This window comes from Polistes dominula, unplaced genomic scaffold (assembly GCF_049000335.1).
Source record: "Polistes dominula isolate Pdom_NZ unplaced genomic scaffold, Pdom_raw_medaka contig_79, whole genome shotgun sequence".
In the NCBI taxonomy this organism is placed as follows: domain Eukaryota; kingdom Metazoa; phylum Arthropoda; class Insecta; order Hymenoptera; family Vespidae; genus Polistes; species Polistes dominula.
In genome coordinates, this window is record NW_028300916.1 from 2,583,013 (window position 1) to 2,600,365 (window position 17,353).

Here is a 17,353-nt window from a genome sequence, read left to right on the forward strand (position 1 = left end):
TATTAGGACTTTGTTCTGTTGTCCCTAACTTCACACAGTCTAAAGATGTTTGTAGTTGTCATTTCTAACTAAAAATTTCAACCAATTGCATGTGTATCTCTTGTAAACTTCTTTCATTTATAAATTAATCTCATTGTTTGTAAAATTTTTACGTAATTCTCATCAATTCATTTAGAAATTTATTCGGTAATACATTTTCTACTTTGTTCATAAATTCATTCCTCACTTCATGCCAATGCATCAAAGGGAATACTGTGAAGTTGTGCAGTATTTGTATTTTTTCTAGTTTTTTGTGCATTTTTTTGAATGGTACTTTTTCAACAATTTTCAGGATTCATTTATATTGTTTATTTTACTGATAAAACACCTAATTTTTGTTTTGTATCATCGTTTCTCGCATATCATGGTATGTTAAATATTATTCTGAGTTTTGTGCCGTTTTTTAAACCTTCAATTTATCATCATTTGGTAAAAAGGTTTTCTGTTATTTTCGTCTAATGGCAAGAAAAAGTACTACTATTATCTTCAGTAGCTAAAATAGTCCAAAGTAGCTAAAAGTTCTGATATTATTTCTTCTCAATCGGTCAAAAAGGGTCCCGCTATTTTTGCTTGGTTGGTAAGGCAGTTCTGTTTTAAGGTCTTATTTGTTATTTTAGAGCAGCAGATGAACTCAATCGGTATCAGCAGATCTTTAATTTATAACTCTAATACAATTTTTTCCATTAACATATTAATTTAATAAATATTAATTATATGAGTTTACCAAGTGATAATAAGACAGAAGTTTATATTACAGAATTATTTCTGATATACGAAATTTACTTTGAATATTTTTTTGTAATTTTCTTATCGTTCGCTGATACAAACATTTTTGATTATTTATTGAATTATCAAAACAAAGTTTTTTAAGTTACAATATTACCTTCTGAAGATAAGAATAACGAATGGACACCTTTTGATACATCAAACATAAATTTTTATTTGTTTTACCATAAATTGGGAAGAGTTTCAAAGGGTATTATGTATTTTAAGTTAAAATTTTGGATAATATATCAAATTGAGAAATTAACTATCAATTTATACGATATTATATTTGCAAAATCTGTTTTCTGCAAGGTTAATTCAATGTAAAATTATCACGTGGATAATTTTATTAATTTAAATCGAATTTAACAATATTATTCCTCCTCATCAAATGATATTAAATAATGACATTAAATTAATTTGCTTTGAAACGGTAATCGTATTTTCAAAATGTTCGTTCAACTTTCAACTTTGTAATTTGCATTCATGAACCGCGTGAATGGGATTTACGTGTTACGAATGTAACTCTTTGCAGGTAATCGGTTGGCGGATGCAATAGTGCATTAAAAAGCTGTTCTCTGACTTTGTATATTTGTGTGTGTTTACAAAATTTGATATCCCACTCCCTCGAGTAACTTATTAAAATGTTTTTTAGAACGATTGCTTGAGTTTAAGACAAAGCATTGAATTATTAAATTGAATAATTTAATGAATGAGCAATGAATTTGATAATGACAATTTCATTGAAACGAATCAAAATTAAAATCAACGAATTTTTCCATATTCTTGGACAAGAAAAAATAAACAAAACGATTCCTGTACAATTAAAAAAAAAAAAAAAAAAAAGGAAACTTATTTGACGATCGAGTTATTGTTAATTAAATCGATGATGAAGTTCATTTAAAATGTTAGCATTTAGTGTCCCATTGAAAAACTTGAACAAGATACTCGAGTTTAAAACAGTCTATTACTTTCTTAAAGAAAGCGATTTAACTTTTCGGCCCTTGTTAAATACTTTCTTCAAGTTACTTAGCCTCGTGACACGAATTGACACTAATTTCTCGTCGAATTATATCCCTAAGATGCGAGAATTCAAACGTTTCGCAATTTTAACGAGCTTTGTATGTTACTCTTTTACACTTTTATCCATTAAATTGAATATCTATTATCGTTTTTTTTTCTTTTCTTTTCTTCTTTCACTTTCTCTCTCTCTCTCTCTTTCTCTCTTTATCTTTGATATTACAGGAGATAAAAAAAAAAAAGAAAAAAAAACGAGCGTTGTACGTTAAATCGCGATGGTCATTTGTAGGTCGATCGATGTAAGAACCACTTTCGCGCACACCTACGACATTAGAGAATAGTTCGAGTCATATACTACTATTTCTATCCTGACGATCGAGGAAATTGGAGTGCTTCACGTAATACAGGCTCTATCAAAATTAATCATCTTATTTTTAATCATATAAAAAGCTACTCTTGTTCAACGTACCATCAACCATATTTCCCCAATAATAATGAAACTTTAATTATTATTATATTCATTTTTAATCATATTTTTTATAATTCATTTTTCAAGACTATTCCTACATAATGAAACATCACAAATTACATTATTAAACAAAAGAAAAAAAAAGGTTAATAAAAGACACCCTATATGGTAGTAATTGAACGATGATTTAAACGTACACACGTTTATGATTGATGTAATCATTGTAATATCATCATGAAATCAAAGTATTCGAATTATCAAATATGCGTTATGATCATAGAAGCTAGACACTTGCAGCAATTGGCTAATCCAATGGTAGTTGTTAAATTGGGTAATCAAAAGAGAAAAACTGTTGTACGAGAAGGAACCGATTGTCCGTTTTATAACGAGGTAAAAGTTTGTAATTAAGAAATGGTCTTGTTGTAAAAATAAATTGTGTACATCTTTTTAGTTTATTGATATTAAGAATTATTTGTTGTAGTATTTCGTTTTTGATTTTACGGGAAACTTTGAAACGTTACTTTCAACAAGGATAACAATAGCTGTTTACTTGAGAAACTATTTACGGCAATTGAAGTTCTATGGAAGTAGTATCTTCGAAGTTGAAGCTGTGTGGGAACAACCAGGTAAAGATTTATTACATTTAATTAATACATTTCATATAGTTTATATTCTCTTTATCAATTTCTTAAGTAAGACAATCTTAATGGTTCGACGATAACCTAAGAAGATATCTTACAAAGCTTAACCTAACTTCAAGTTTAATCCAAATTTATTGATCGAATAAAATCGATGATAATAAATAACGAATAGGATTAAGTGTTAAATATTCGATGGTAATATTAGAATCTATATATTTTAATAGATCATCAGTATCATCACAAATGGGCGATGCTCACAGATCCAAAAAGCTTATCGACCGAACCAAAGGGATACGTTAAGTGTAATGTGGCTGTTAGAGCTAAAGGTGCAAAAGTTCGGGTTTATCCAGAAACCGAGGGTGAAGATGATATCGAGGGGTTAGGATAAATTATATCTCAATGATGATAAACCTAAAAAAAAGTAGACGTATTATATATCTTCAAGAAAAAAAGAAAAGAAAAATGATGGTGTCACACGAAAATTCATCCCATAAATTGTATGCTCAAATTTTATTATTAACACTTATCGGTCGTAAATAATAATAAATGTGTGTTATTATTAATAAAATAATTATTAATTTTATATCTTTATAGTACCCCTATAAAAAGATATAATTATAATTATAATATATATATTCTAACTAAACAAATATTAAGTTATTCTTATAATACCTGAACACAATTTTGTTGCATATAAATCTAAATCACTTATTACTTACCTTAGTGATAATTTTCAATATAAAAATCTGACGACCAATAAGGGTTAAATATTCGAACAATATCAAAAAGAAAAAGTATAAAACTCGCCAATTTTTATAGGATTTATGTTCCATCGTTTTATTTATTTTTTTGTTGTTCTCTTTCTCCGTTCTATTTTATAAATAAATAGTATCAAAATCGTATTAATCCTTTGAATAATTTCAGAAATTTATTACTTCCTATCGGTGGTGAAGCATTACCATTCGGTCAACGAGCCAGATACATTTTTACTGTCTATCGTGCAGATGGTTTACCGGATATGACGAGTATTTGTGGTTTTGGTGACACAGGAGGTATCAATCCTTACGTACAAATATCGTTCGCTGGTATGAAGGTATTGTTATTTGTCAAATAAATTTAATCCAATGATTTTGTACACACATAAACATGTATATTCACTTGCGTACATATATACAGACGATTTTCAAGTGACAAATACGATTTGTTATTATTAAGGGTACCACAAGAGTCTTATGGAAAACATGTAGTCCAAGATTTAACGAGAGGATCATCTTCTTCGAAACTTTCCCATCCTTTTGTCGACGTATTAGAATTACGCTGAAACATCGAGTCAATAGTTGTCGTACACGTACATTGGCCACACGTGTTATTCATATCGGACTAATATCCAATTCCGGAGAATATGGTTTAAATTTATCACAAATATCATCTTTATTTTATCACAAATTCTTTTAAAACAATTTCTACCTTTTATCGTTCTTATTTTTTTTCTCTCCTCTTATTGAATCTTTTAAATATTTTCTTTTTTTTTGTTTTTATAAAAAACATCTGTTATTTGGTTTAAAAAAAAAAAAAAAAACGAGTGAGATATCATTTTCATGAAAATAAAAGGAAAAAAAAAATGAGATAGTAAGAATAATGGATTTTTATCCAATAGGATTTCTACCAACGTACGGGCCATCTTTTCTTCATTTCTACTCTTCGAATAAAGAGGAAAGGAACATCTGCTGCACCTCCTTCTCTTCGTCTTTACCTTTTTATCGAGGAAGAGTACTCCTGTCTCTAAAAACCGAAATGGATGATCCTGAAACCTCTCCCAGAATCGGCATTGAAACAGAACCGGCTGCTCCCATTATCGAAGTCGGTTAATGTTTCTTTCCTTACACTCTTATAACTTTATCTTAACTTTCTTTTTTTCCTTTTTACTTTATCGATAAGATTTTATTCTTCTCGATTGGGCCACGTTTCATAATAGAGATATATCACAATTTAATATTTCAATTTGTAAGATTAAATCGATGGTAATAATTATTTGATTAGTAATTAAATTGAATAATTTGATTATTATAAAAATGTTTTGCAATTTTTTTTTTTTAGTATACATTTTTTTAAATCGGTCTTTGAATGAATTTATTCAAATTGTAAATATTAGATTGTTCTTAAAATAATTTCATTTCTTTCTTTCGATTTTTTATCATTTGGTTTTGTAAAGATAAATAATATTTCATAAATAAAAAAAAAATTCAAGAAGTTTTTTAATTTAAAATTTTATATTATTAAATATAAAATTTCAAATATTTAAAAATATAATATACGTAAATTTGAAATTTGAAATTTTTAAATTTACGTATGATAAGCGAAAAATTAACTTTTCAAACGACTCCCTTTAGTTATTTATTAAAAATGAAATATTTATTTAATATTTCAGTAGAACTTGTTGAAAACTTTTACGTAGAATGTTAAAGAAATATAAGAATTTACGTTGAAATGACATGAATGTAATTCTACAGTAAAGTAATTTGATATTCTTATAGAAAAGTTTATGGAAAGTGGAAGAATATGTATTACTTGGTATACTTTATGACGTATGTATGATCGATCGAAGTAGATTTGGTAAAAAATCGATAGTATTCGAATTGAGTATTGGTAATGCCGGAAATCAAAGATTTTCACGTGATCGATGTGATCCAGGAAACAATAACGATGACTATAACGAAAACGATGAGTATAACAATGACAATGACGACGACAATAATCAAGGTTTTTTGCTAATATTTATCATTTTGAAATTTACAATTTCATAAATGCGTAAAATGTGACTTTCCTTATTGTAATATAACAGAAACTAAGAGGAATATGTCGGAAAAGGAAAGACGTAAAGATTTGCCGAGTCAAACTGTACGAAGAACAACAGGAACTTTAGATGGGAAATATAATTATTTACCACTGGGATCTAGAAAGCCTTGCATTTATGTCAAATCTTATTGGCCTAATTTTGAACGTAGAATTTTCAACATTAACTATTTACGTTTCATCGTTAATTATTTAGTAAGTTATTATTTTTAAATAAATCAATTATTAAAATTATATGTACAATTAATTTTACAAATTGTAGATAATAATATTTTTATATTATTTTTTTATATTTTATAATTTAATTTTTAATTATATTTAATATTGTATAAATAATTATCATTTATTAAAAATACAAATTATATATTTTAATAAATTATATATATATAATAATTAAATATACAAAATTATATATATTATAATTATATAAAAAAAAATAAAATAAAATATACAAATTATATATATAATAATTAAATATACAAAAATTATAAATTATTGTATATTTAATTATATTTAATATTGTATATTATATATATATATATATACTAGGATGCTCCGGCCACTTATTGTGCTGCGGTTTTGTTATAAAATATTAATTTAATATAATTATAAACTATTTAGTAAATTATAACAACATCTAAGATAATGCCACAATTAGAATGGAATACATAAATTAATAATACAGGAAAAAATATACAAAGTAAGATTAATTTTGTCATATGTAAATCTGAAAAAAAGCGTGAAATAATTGAACTGTAATACAGTTCCATCTATTGAAAACTTACAGAACCTAGAGACTTAGATAATCTCTAAAAAATAAACATAATCACGTTCAAACTATCTCATATTCTAAATTAAAAATTATCACACAAAATAAAAAAAATTTGATTAGGATATACAGGGTGATCGGTAACTGGTGGTACAAGTAAAAAGGGGATGATTCTGCATGAAAAAATAAATCGAAAATATAGAATAAAAATATATATATATATATATTCTTTGATCAATTCAAAGAAACGTCAAATATTTTTTAAATTTATTTAACAATTCCAAACCTCCATATCTTATTTTTTACATAAATTATTCCTACGAGATCAATCAAATTATTGAAAATAAATTTAAAACTATTTTATATACAAATTGTAGATCATTTTTTTTTGTAAGAACCATTTATTCGATATTGAAACATCGAAATTTTTTATTATCAATTTATTATCAATCTTCTTTATAATTCTAACTTCTTAATATATCATCCTCTTCGAGACTGATCAATTATTAAGAAGAGAAAACAAAATCATTTTAAATTATATTACAAATTGTTGGTATAATTTGTTATCGAACGTTTGATCGATTTCGTAACGTTCTACCTTTTAAATTTATTTATAACACTTCTCGTTTAATATCACAACTTCTTTTTAAATTATTCTTACTTAGATCGATCAAAAGTGAAATAAAAAATTTAAAATGACGTGTTACAGATTGTAGATAATTTATTCGTATCATTGCGATCTTCAATATCGAAACGAATTTATTCCGATTTATTATTCCATGATTAATTTAAAAAAATATCTTCTTTTTATTAATTATAATAATCCTGTTTAAAATTTGTACTCGAATCGATCGAATGTGGTTTAGAAAATTGAATGAACGTTGAAGACATTCAATGATTCGTTTTGATTCGATTTGTTTTTTTTTTTTTCAGGAGAACAAACTCGAAGAAATTGAAACATTGGTTGCAGTGGAAAATCCTAAAGCTAGTAAGACTTACAACGAAACTATTCGAACGTTCAAGAGCCATTGCCTGCATTATTTGAATACGTTGGACGATGGTCGATACGATGCTGAGGGTAATGGTGGTGGTGGTGGTGGTGGTAGTGGTAGTGGTGGTGTTGGTAGGGGTACGATCAAATTGGATCGACATCGAGCGAATGTATGTTGTAAGCAAATCGACGATATTCTCAGGAGAATCAAAATAGACGGTGAAATTCCTAACAACCATTATATCAGAATAGCCATGGTACATGCTTATCAATATTTGCGAGAACTTCGGGGATTATGCGAGGATGTAAGTAAATACATTTAATAGCGATAAACGACAAGTAATTTAAGTGTCCTATTATGTCTTCGATCGATGAAAAATATTATTTTTTTTTTCTATTCTTTACATTATACAAAAAAAAATTATTTCTAAATTATTTCTTATTTAATTAATTTACATAATATTTTTTCCATGAGAGACGAAAATTGTGACCATAATTATTAAAAATGTTTTATAATAATTGTAAGTCAAAATTAAAAAAAAAAAAGATGTTTGAGTTTATTAGTTATTTTAAATTAAATTAATTCAATATAATTATATATATAATTTAATATTGGTAAAAATAAATTTGTTATATAGTGTTTGTTATTTCAATATTATTTAGTGTTTAAATGTAATTCCTTTAAATTTCTCGAAACAAAAAAGATATATGACTTATGGTTAGACCACTTTTATAATTATGGTAACAATTGTATATTTTTTTTTTTTGTAATTCTTTCTATTAAAAAACACTACCAAATTTGCTTTAATATTTCTCATATTTAAAAAAAAAAAAAAAAAAGGAAAAGAAAATAAAGAAGAAAAAGTTAAAATTAAAATGTTTATAAGTACCTTTAACGAAATTGTGTGTAACGAATGACGAGTTGAAATCTTGAAATATTAAAGTCGATGGTGAGAAATAATTCGCGAGAAGGAAGGAAGGAAAAAAGGGTAGGGAAGGAAAGGAAAGGGAAGGAAAGGGTCGTCGAACCGAACGAGACGTTGAAATAGATAGAACGTTGAACGAGAAATTAGACGACGACGGGTTCAATTCGATTAGAACGAACGAGACGGGCAATGGCCGTCTCTTTTTCCGGTTACTTTTATCTTTTTTTTTCTTTTTATATTTTTCATAGTCCGATCTAGTTCAGATATCGTTCAATGTACGTCTCTTTCTATCATTTTCCGTCGAGAACTAATCGAATTTAGGTGTGGGTTTATCCAACAGAATGAATCGATCTCATACGTCTCTTTTTTTTATTATTTTTTTTTTTTTCATCTAATTTACTTTACAAGAATTTAATCATCTACATTTCTTAATTTTTTAAACAAATTGTAAATTTTTCTCATCGTCCTGTGTAAAATATTCTAAATCGATTTACGTGGATTATTCGTTTCGTGTGATTTTCGTCTTATATTTTAACGCGATAAAAATAAAATTCGTTTAATACAGAAATTGTTTATCGTGTAATAAAAAAAATAAAAAAATTAGCAACGTTAATCGTAATTTTTTATATATAATTATTTTTTTTTATATATTTATATATTATTTATTACTAGTTTTATATATTATTTTTTATATAATTATTTTCCTACTAAATATATTATATATATATTTATACAAAAAATATATTATAAAATGTATTAAAAAAATATAATAATAAATAAAAATATAATAAATATATTTATATAAAATATTATTACACTTTATATAACAATTTCCCAAATAAAATTAAAAAGAAAACGAATAAAACCAAAATTTTTATTTCGTAGCCGCAAGATGGTTTGCCGCACGTTTATCTTTGGATGTTGGCTGGTTCGAAACGTGTTGCATACGTCAAATTACCTGCAGAAAAGATTATTTACTCTGAGAATAATGCGGAAAGAGGTGAAAAGTGTGGACAATGTATTAACGTCTTTTTGAAGAATCCGAGTAAAGAAACTGAATTTGGGGGTGAAACGATCGATCAGTGTGCTTGCAAAATTGAAATCTTTCTATGGCTTGGTAACGCAAAGTTCGTATCCTCATGTTGGAGTTCTATTCCTCCAGGCTATGTAATTTCGGACCATGAAGTTCGAACCATCGATGCATTTCCAAAGTACTTTGAATATGATCGATCTTCGGTAAAACATACTCTTAAATAACTTATCCTTTTCTTTCCACATTTGTTGTTGGTGTTGTTTTATTTTAAGTTTAACTCAATTAACACGAAATTTAAGTTTCATTCAATTATTTCATTTTAATTCGAATCATATTCGAATACTCGAATAAGATAGATATTATATTATAAATAATTAAATGAAACCAAACGAGAGATTATTACAAATTAATAAATTTGAATGATCTATCTAAAGATAATAAATAATAATTATCATAAATTCGTTAATTAACGATGACTTTTACAAGATGTATCATATATATATTTATATATTTATATAATTCTCTCGTTAATGCATTTGAAAGGATTTTATTACGTATATATATGAAATAATAATTTATTCGAGTTTATTAAAAAAAAAAAAAAAAAAAAAAAATAAGTAACAGATAAATTTTTAATCCCGTAAATGTACTAAACCTCATCGATGTGTGTGTTTTAAAGCGATGATATTGAAAATACATAGTTTATTTATTACTCTTAAATTTTCCTTCGTACGATATTACAATTGCGATGGCATATTTATATTTATATGTGCCATCGCAATTGTGATTTATCACGTAATTTAGTATTCACGAATATATTGGGATTAAAGTGTTGGTAATGTACATCTACGTATTACAAATATCAATAATGCGGTAAGCGAAAATGAATATCAGCAATGAGAATGTATCAATTCGAAACTGTAAAAGGAATGATGTTAATAATCTGCATTGCAGACATTTCAACTACGTGCACATATTTTTCAAGGACGTTTCGAGCCAGGTATGGACACGTCTGCTTTGTTGGATCCATTCGTACGTGTGACATTTTTTGGATACACCTTGACATCTAGCGTGAGTTAATGAGACAATCTTTTAAGATCTTTTGCAACATTGATGTTAACATTCGCTTCTACGAAACTTAATAAAAAAAAAAAAAAAAAAAAATAATAATATTTTATTGATGAATCATTGAATAATTATGAGAACAGGTCATACGTCAAAGTTTGGATCCATTATGGGACGAAAGTTTGGTATTTCCTAAAGTAAAAATTCATGGGACTAGAGAACACATTAAAATTATGCCACCTAAAGTAGTTCTTCAAGTTTTCGACCAGGATATCTGTGTGAGTTAGAGAAACTTCAACGATCATGCTTATGTATTAGTAAGTAAGAAATTTGTGAACTTATATATCATGACTACCATCACCAGCTGTTTCGTTTCGTATCTTCGATTTCGATTTAAAATAAAATAGAGAGAGAGAGAGAGAGAGAGAAAGATAGAAAGATCTAGTTTATCGTCGAGAATTTCCCCAACATATTTTTCTACGAAAATCACAGGGTATGAAGGAGTTTTGCGGAAGGTGCATAGCCGTTCCATTAGTTAAACTCTCTACGGAAACTTACTCACCGCCAGATTTTCAACCTAAACTACGATGGTACAGATTTCAGTCGGGGGGGAAGAATTATACCGGTTCCATTTTAGCTGCTTTAGAGCTTATCGAGGTAAAAGGAAAAGTTACCAACCAAAAAAAATTTTCATCTTGATATTACCAATAACATTTATATATTTGTATCTAGTAACATAAATATCATATAAGAGATACATATATATATATATAATATGATTTTGTGCAGACCGAAGAAACTGATATGGTTGACGTACCATTGGACGAAAGTACAGAAGAGGAAATAAAAAACATACCACCGGAAATAAGACCAAAAATGACAAGTTATCGTTTGGAGGTTATCTTTTGGGGTGTTAGAGATATGAGAAAATTACATTGGGTACCAGTTTATAGGCCAAGAATTGTCATAGAATGTGCTGGTGTTGTCATCAAATCACGTGTCATGGAAAATGCTAAGAAATTTAGTAACTTTGAGGAACCACGTGTTATGGTTGATCTGGTAATACATTATTTTTATATATATTAATTATTATTTATATTATTATATAACAACAAGAACAATAATAAAAAAGGCTATTGTTATAAGTTATAAAAAAATATACAGGAACGTGAGATAAATAATATTCTTCTCAGTTCACATGTCACGTCCTGTCAGTCAAAAGGATGATCGATATTGGCTTCTCGCCTCGCATACCTGGTTTGATGAGTTATTGCTATCAAAAATACTATAGTCAAAGAATATTTGTTAAATCTATGGATACAATAAACGAACAAAGCTTAGTGCTTCGATACGTTCATTGAAAAAAAGACTGAAGAAAATAATTTAAATGACAGTTCGATTAAATGAAAAAAGTTTAACGTACAAAGCAGTTTTGTTCGATCTCGTTAAAATATCTCCAACAGATGACGGATTGATTATGCATATATAGATAGATAGATAGATAGATAGATAGATAGATAGATAGATATATGTTACCTTGAAAGACCGAAATTGGAGAATGTCAAGATTCAAATGGACACTTGATAAATGTTCAAAATATTATAATGTATAAGAAAAAAACCCTCAAATATTCGATCTTTTACCACCATGTGAAACTCAACATTCTCCAATTTTGGTTTTTTTTTTTTTTTTACTGTAACACATGGAAAATGAGAAAATAACAAGTAGGACAGTTTAGTCTATGATCAAATAATTATTTACAACGATACTTGAAAAAAAACTTTTTGTTTTTAATGTTCATATTTATTTTAATCATTGTACAAAATTTCCTTTGCAAAACGTTTGAAGGAGATGCCAGTACTTCACGAATATTATCCATGCGTTACCATACGTGCTTATGATTCGCGTGGATTTGGGTGCTTCAAATATGCCGGTATCTGCATAATTCCAACAGTCAATGTGTTCCTAGAACAATTAATAACTGAAGAAGATTATCATGCACAAATATACCAAACGAAATCAGTACGAAAATTTGTTCGTGGTGTTGTTATACCATCTGCTGCTGCCACTTCTATTAAACGACGACCACCATGTAAGTGATTATAAGAGAAAGAGAGAAAAAGAGAGAGAGAGAGAGAGAGAGAGAGAGAGAGAGAGAGAGAGAGAGAGAGAACGTCGCAATGGATAATCTAAATCGTTCAGGGGATAGAAATTCTAACGGAGTAAAACCTTTGATCGTTTGCCAAACAACCTGGTTCTGGTTTCCCGTCGCAGAAACCATGATTTTACGATGTTAACGTTAGAAAGCTATGTACGTTTGACTAATAACACGTTGAATATCTCTGAAGAAAAATAAAAGGAGAAAAATAAAGATAAAGACAAAAAAATTAACGTAGGAATGAGTCGGGGCCTTTGTAAAAATTTTCCCTTTTAATTTTTCATGACAACTATTTTTGCCGAATCATTGAATCAACTTATTATATAATTATAATATTATAATATTAATTTAATACTATATTATAATATTAGGTTTAATTTAATTTTATAATGAAATTATAAGTTTTATTTACAAATAAATAAATAAATATTATATTATAATATATTATAAAATTATATATATATATATATATATTATAGTATTAAATTAATATTATAATAAGATAATTAAATTTTTAATTATTATATATGTAATTATTATAATTATTTATCATTATATAAATTAATTAAATTAATATCTTAATATAATTATAATATTAATAAATAATATAATATAATTTTTATATTAAAATTATTTATTTTTATTTTATAACTTTTACCTCTATTTATTTATAATGGAAACGATCAAAGTTAATACCCTTATTAAACGAATTAAATAAGTAATAATTATATTAATAATAAAAAATAATTCGAATTATTTGAATTTTTATCCTATTGTTAAAAACAATATATTAAACTTGAAAATTAAATATATGAAAATTTAATAAATACAATTTTTATGGAAAATATATTTGTTTGTTAATAGATGTATTATCACTCGATTCTACCGTTGAAGATGAACGCAAGGGTTTGATGGAATATAAAAAAGTGTCCTACGAAGGGTTTCCACGTAAAAGTTTCAATTTTTTGCAATTCTTCAAAAAATTATTCAAATGGAGAAAAATAATTAAAAATAAAAGAAAGGAAGATTATGGTACGACGACAGATGATGATAGTCTTGATTGGTGGAGCAAATATTTCGCTTCCCTCGAGGTATGTACTATCACTTTATCTCTATCTCTCTCTCTCTCTCTTTTTAATTGCTATTAGCTATACACCGTTCTAAATTTTAGCTTTAATATTAATTTAATTATAATATATATATACATACATACCAGATAATTTTATTATCTATCTTCCTATATCCTCTGTCCTTCACACACACATTTGTCTACCATAAATATAATTTTATTGTTTTCTTTTATATATTACTAATTTTATTACCCTAATTACACGTTGATATGAATAATTTTGAAACTATAATGGCATATGTGGTTTAAATTTATTGTATTATTATATATCAATTAATTTCTTATTTGTGTCAAATGTATAGAAAAGCAGAATTGTGTACACATATGCATATATGTGTCAGAATATTGCATAGAGGATTATGCACGAATACAATTTTATTAAAATGAAATAACAGGTATTTGCATAATCTCTCTTTTTTTTTTTTTTTTTTTTTTTTTATCTGACAGATTGCATTCTTCTTTTATTGTATAATCATAGGTATATACGTTATATCATATTATTCTACACTTCAGTTTTAACATTCATTTCATTTTTGTATGTACTATAATAATCCTACCATATATTTCAAGGATTTAACATAAAACTTGAGACAAACTGACTTTCCTGTATCCAATTTATTTTTTTATTCAAGAATTCATATATTCTTCTTTTAAAAAATACGAAACGTTATATGATAAAATAAAAATAAACATTTTAGTTAGCGAAAAAGAATTTTCTTTGTAATCGGAGTATCTTTTAGGAAGAAAATAAAAGAAAACACGTTGCCATTTCACATTCTTCAAGTTTAGTTTCATCTTTCTCTGAAACACCTTTGAACATTCCAAGAAAAGTATCAGTAGCTACGTTCAAGGTATGTTTACATAATTTAATCTATACAAAACTTTAGTATCGATCGAACTGATATTAGATATATTCCGAGGAATTGGAAACTCAACCAGAATTCCATGGATTTCAAGATAGATTAACCACATTTGAATTGTCGAAAGGAAAAAGAATTGAAAATTTCGAGAATGGCATTGATACTCTTGTAGGAAAATTTAAAGTTAGTTATTTCATTGATAATACATTTTTACATAATTATGATAAATATATTATAGACAAAAAAAGTAACACATGATTGTTTAAGATTTGAATTATGATTGATTAACAACACATTGATGATCTTGTAGAAAAATTCAGAATTTTAGTTATTTTCTTGATAATACATTTTTACATAATTATGATAAATATGTTATAAACAGAAAAAGTAACACATGATTGTTTAAGATTTGAATTATGATTGATCAACAACACATTGATGATCTTGTAGAAAAATTCAGAATTTTAGTTATTTTCTTGATAATACACTTTTACATAATTATGATAAATATATTATAAACAGAAAAAGTAACACATGATTGTTTAAGATTTTAATTATGATCGATCAACAATACACGTACTTGATTTATCTATTGTTTCACGTCTATCAATCATGTGTGTATATGTTTTTTTGTTTTTGTTTTTTATATCGATAATAACGGGAATTTTTGTATCAAGATCGATCATTATGATCATTTATCAAAAGAATAATATAGATTACGTTTAGAAGAGATTATTAAAATACGAATTTTTCCTAACACTACCCCCCACCCTCCCTTCGGGTGGATTTTTATTTACGAAATAAAAAACGAGTGATAAATTAAGGCGAGCAAACGCGGAACGATTTATCTCACAGGGAAATAACACCGGGACACACACTTTCACCTATGAAATAGAAAATAGAAGAAAAAAAAATGGTTCATTTTTTAACATTCGAAAAGTAATTTTTCATTTAACAGGGACACATTTCCGTGTATCGTTGGCCACATCCAGAAAATTTATCTTGCAAGACGAGACACGGTAGAAATGCCATTAATGGTTTATGCGATGATTATCCACCTCAGGAATCGGTTAAACTTTTAGTTAGAGTTTACGTTGTAAAAGGTAATCATTGAAAAGTCAAAAAAAAAAAAAAAAGAAAAGAAATCAAATCAGATAATAATAATATTAAATATATATTTATAATTTTATTTCTATAGGAATTAATTTACATCCTAAAGATCCATTAGGTGGAAAATCTGATCCGTATCTTCGTATAAAATTAGGAAAAATATTTATAAATGACAGAAAAAATCATATACCTAATCAACTTAATCCTACTTTCGGCAGGTAGAAAAACAAATTATAATTATTAGAAAGAGTTTTAAATATAGTAGGGTAGAGAGAATTTAATTGATTAAATTTTTACTTAACTTTATTAAATACTATCTTTCCAATTTAATTTCATTTTCATTAATTACGAAATGCTCCAAGGAATAAAAAAGTAAAAATATATATTATATATTTTTATATATAATTTTATTAATATAAAATTATATATATATTTTTTTATATAATTTTTTTTATATAATATTATTACAGTATATATTTTACTATTTAATATAATAATAAAATGTTATAATATAATATATAATTAATATATAATAAATATTATATTTATAACATATATTTTGACCTTTATTCATTGGCATATATTATACATATATATATATATATATATATATATATATATATATATATATATATATATATATATATATATATATATATATGTATTCGTATAAAAAATTAAAGTAAAATTTCTAGGAATATTTAGAAAGTTACCTCAAGCATAAAATCTTTCCTTTTTTTTAAAACTAAGACTATACAAAATATGTTTGCTTTAGATTTTATCAAGATTCGCTTGAATAATTTCAGAGTTTTTGAGATGGAAGCTACCTTCCCTAGAGATTACATGCTCTCCATTCAAGTTTGGGATCACGACGCAACTACCACGGACGATTTAATCGGTGAAACTAAAATCGATATTGAAAACAGATTCTACAGTAGACATCGAGCCAACTGCGGATTGGCGAGAACTTATGAAACCATTGGTTATAACGTTTGGAGAGATCGCGAGAAACCAACTCAAATTCTTGATTTTCTTTGTAAGAAGAACAATTTACCTTTACCTGTATACAATAAGGAAGAAGTTCGTATCGCTAAACGAAAGTTTCCTTTTCGTTTCTACGTTAACAATGAAACAGGTAAATAATTTAAACGTGAACAATTACAAACTTCCCTTCTATAAGGAAATTCAGGCAGATCAATTAAAATGTTAAACGAGTGATGTATCGATAAATTAAATTGGATACGATCTAATGTATTATTTAAATAATTTTTTAAAATAGGTTAAAATATAAGGTAATTTTTAAAATTAAAATTAAAATTACGAACAATGAAACAAGTAATGAATTTTAACGATAACAATATAAATACAATTGTTCTTACTAACTTCTATATAAAATTTATGCAGATCAATTAAAATGTTAAAACGAGTTATTTATCGATAAATTAAATTAAATATAATCGAATGTTCTTTTTTAAATAACATAATAACTTTAATAAATTTATACTAAAGTAATTTTTAAAATTAA

General features: G+C 26.2%; 2 protein-coding genes across 2 annotated transcripts; both read left to right on the forward strand.

Moving 5' to 3' along the window:
- The first annotated feature begins 2,527 nt into the window (after positions 1-2,527).
- Positions 2,528-3,322, forward strand: LOC149033078 (otoferlin-like). The gene is made up of 3 exons (XM_089170678.1): positions 2,528-2,683; positions 2,775-2,919; positions 3,159-3,322. The coding sequence occupies exons 1-3, from the start codon at positions 2,528-2,530 to the stop codon at positions 3,320-3,322; spliced, it is 465 nt and encodes a 154-aa protein (XP_089026804.1).
- A 4,479-nt stretch (positions 3,323-7,801) lies between these two features.
- Positions 7,802-17,112, forward strand: LOC107074243 (otoferlin-like). Its single transcript, XM_089170843.1, has 15 exons — positions 7,802-7,852; positions 9,359-9,684; positions 10,337-10,379; positions 10,461-10,577; positions 10,715-10,849; positions 11,064-11,228; positions 11,361-11,630; positions 12,420-12,663; positions 13,594-13,655; positions 14,599-14,709; positions 14,767-14,901; positions 15,677-15,821; positions 15,917-16,046; positions 16,635-16,963; positions 17,108-17,112. The coding sequence occupies exons 1-15, from the start codon at positions 7,802-7,804 to the stop codon at positions 17,110-17,112; spliced, it is 2,268 nt and encodes a 755-aa protein (XP_089026969.1).
- The last annotated feature ends 241 nt before the right edge of the window (positions 17,113-17,353 follow it).

Bases quoted from the DNA above. Each gene is read 5' to 3' on its own strand.
- LOC107074243 (XM_089170843.1), top strand. From the start codon at position 7,802: ATGGTACATGCTTATCAATATTTGCGAGAACTTCGGGGATTATGCGAG. The intron at 11,631-12,419 runs GTAATACATTAT...AAACGTTTGAAG, and splicing joins CACGTGTTATGGTTGATCTG to GAGATGCCAGTACTTCACGA. The intron at 15,822-15,916 runs GTAATCATTGAA...TTATTTCTATAG, and splicing joins TAGAGTTTACGTTGTAAAAG to GAATTAATTTACATCCTAAA.
- LOC149033078 (XM_089170678.1), top strand. From the start codon at position 2,528: ATGAAATCAAAGTATTCGAATTATCAAATATGCGTTATGATCATAGAA. The intron at 2,684-2,774 runs GTAAAAGTTTGT...TATTTGTTGTAG, and splicing joins ATTGTCCGTTTTATAACGAG to TATTTCGTTTTTGATTTTAC. The intron at 2,920-3,158 runs GTAAAGATTTAT...ATATTTTAATAG, and splicing joins AGCTGTGTGGGAACAACCAG to ATCATCAGTATCATCACAAA.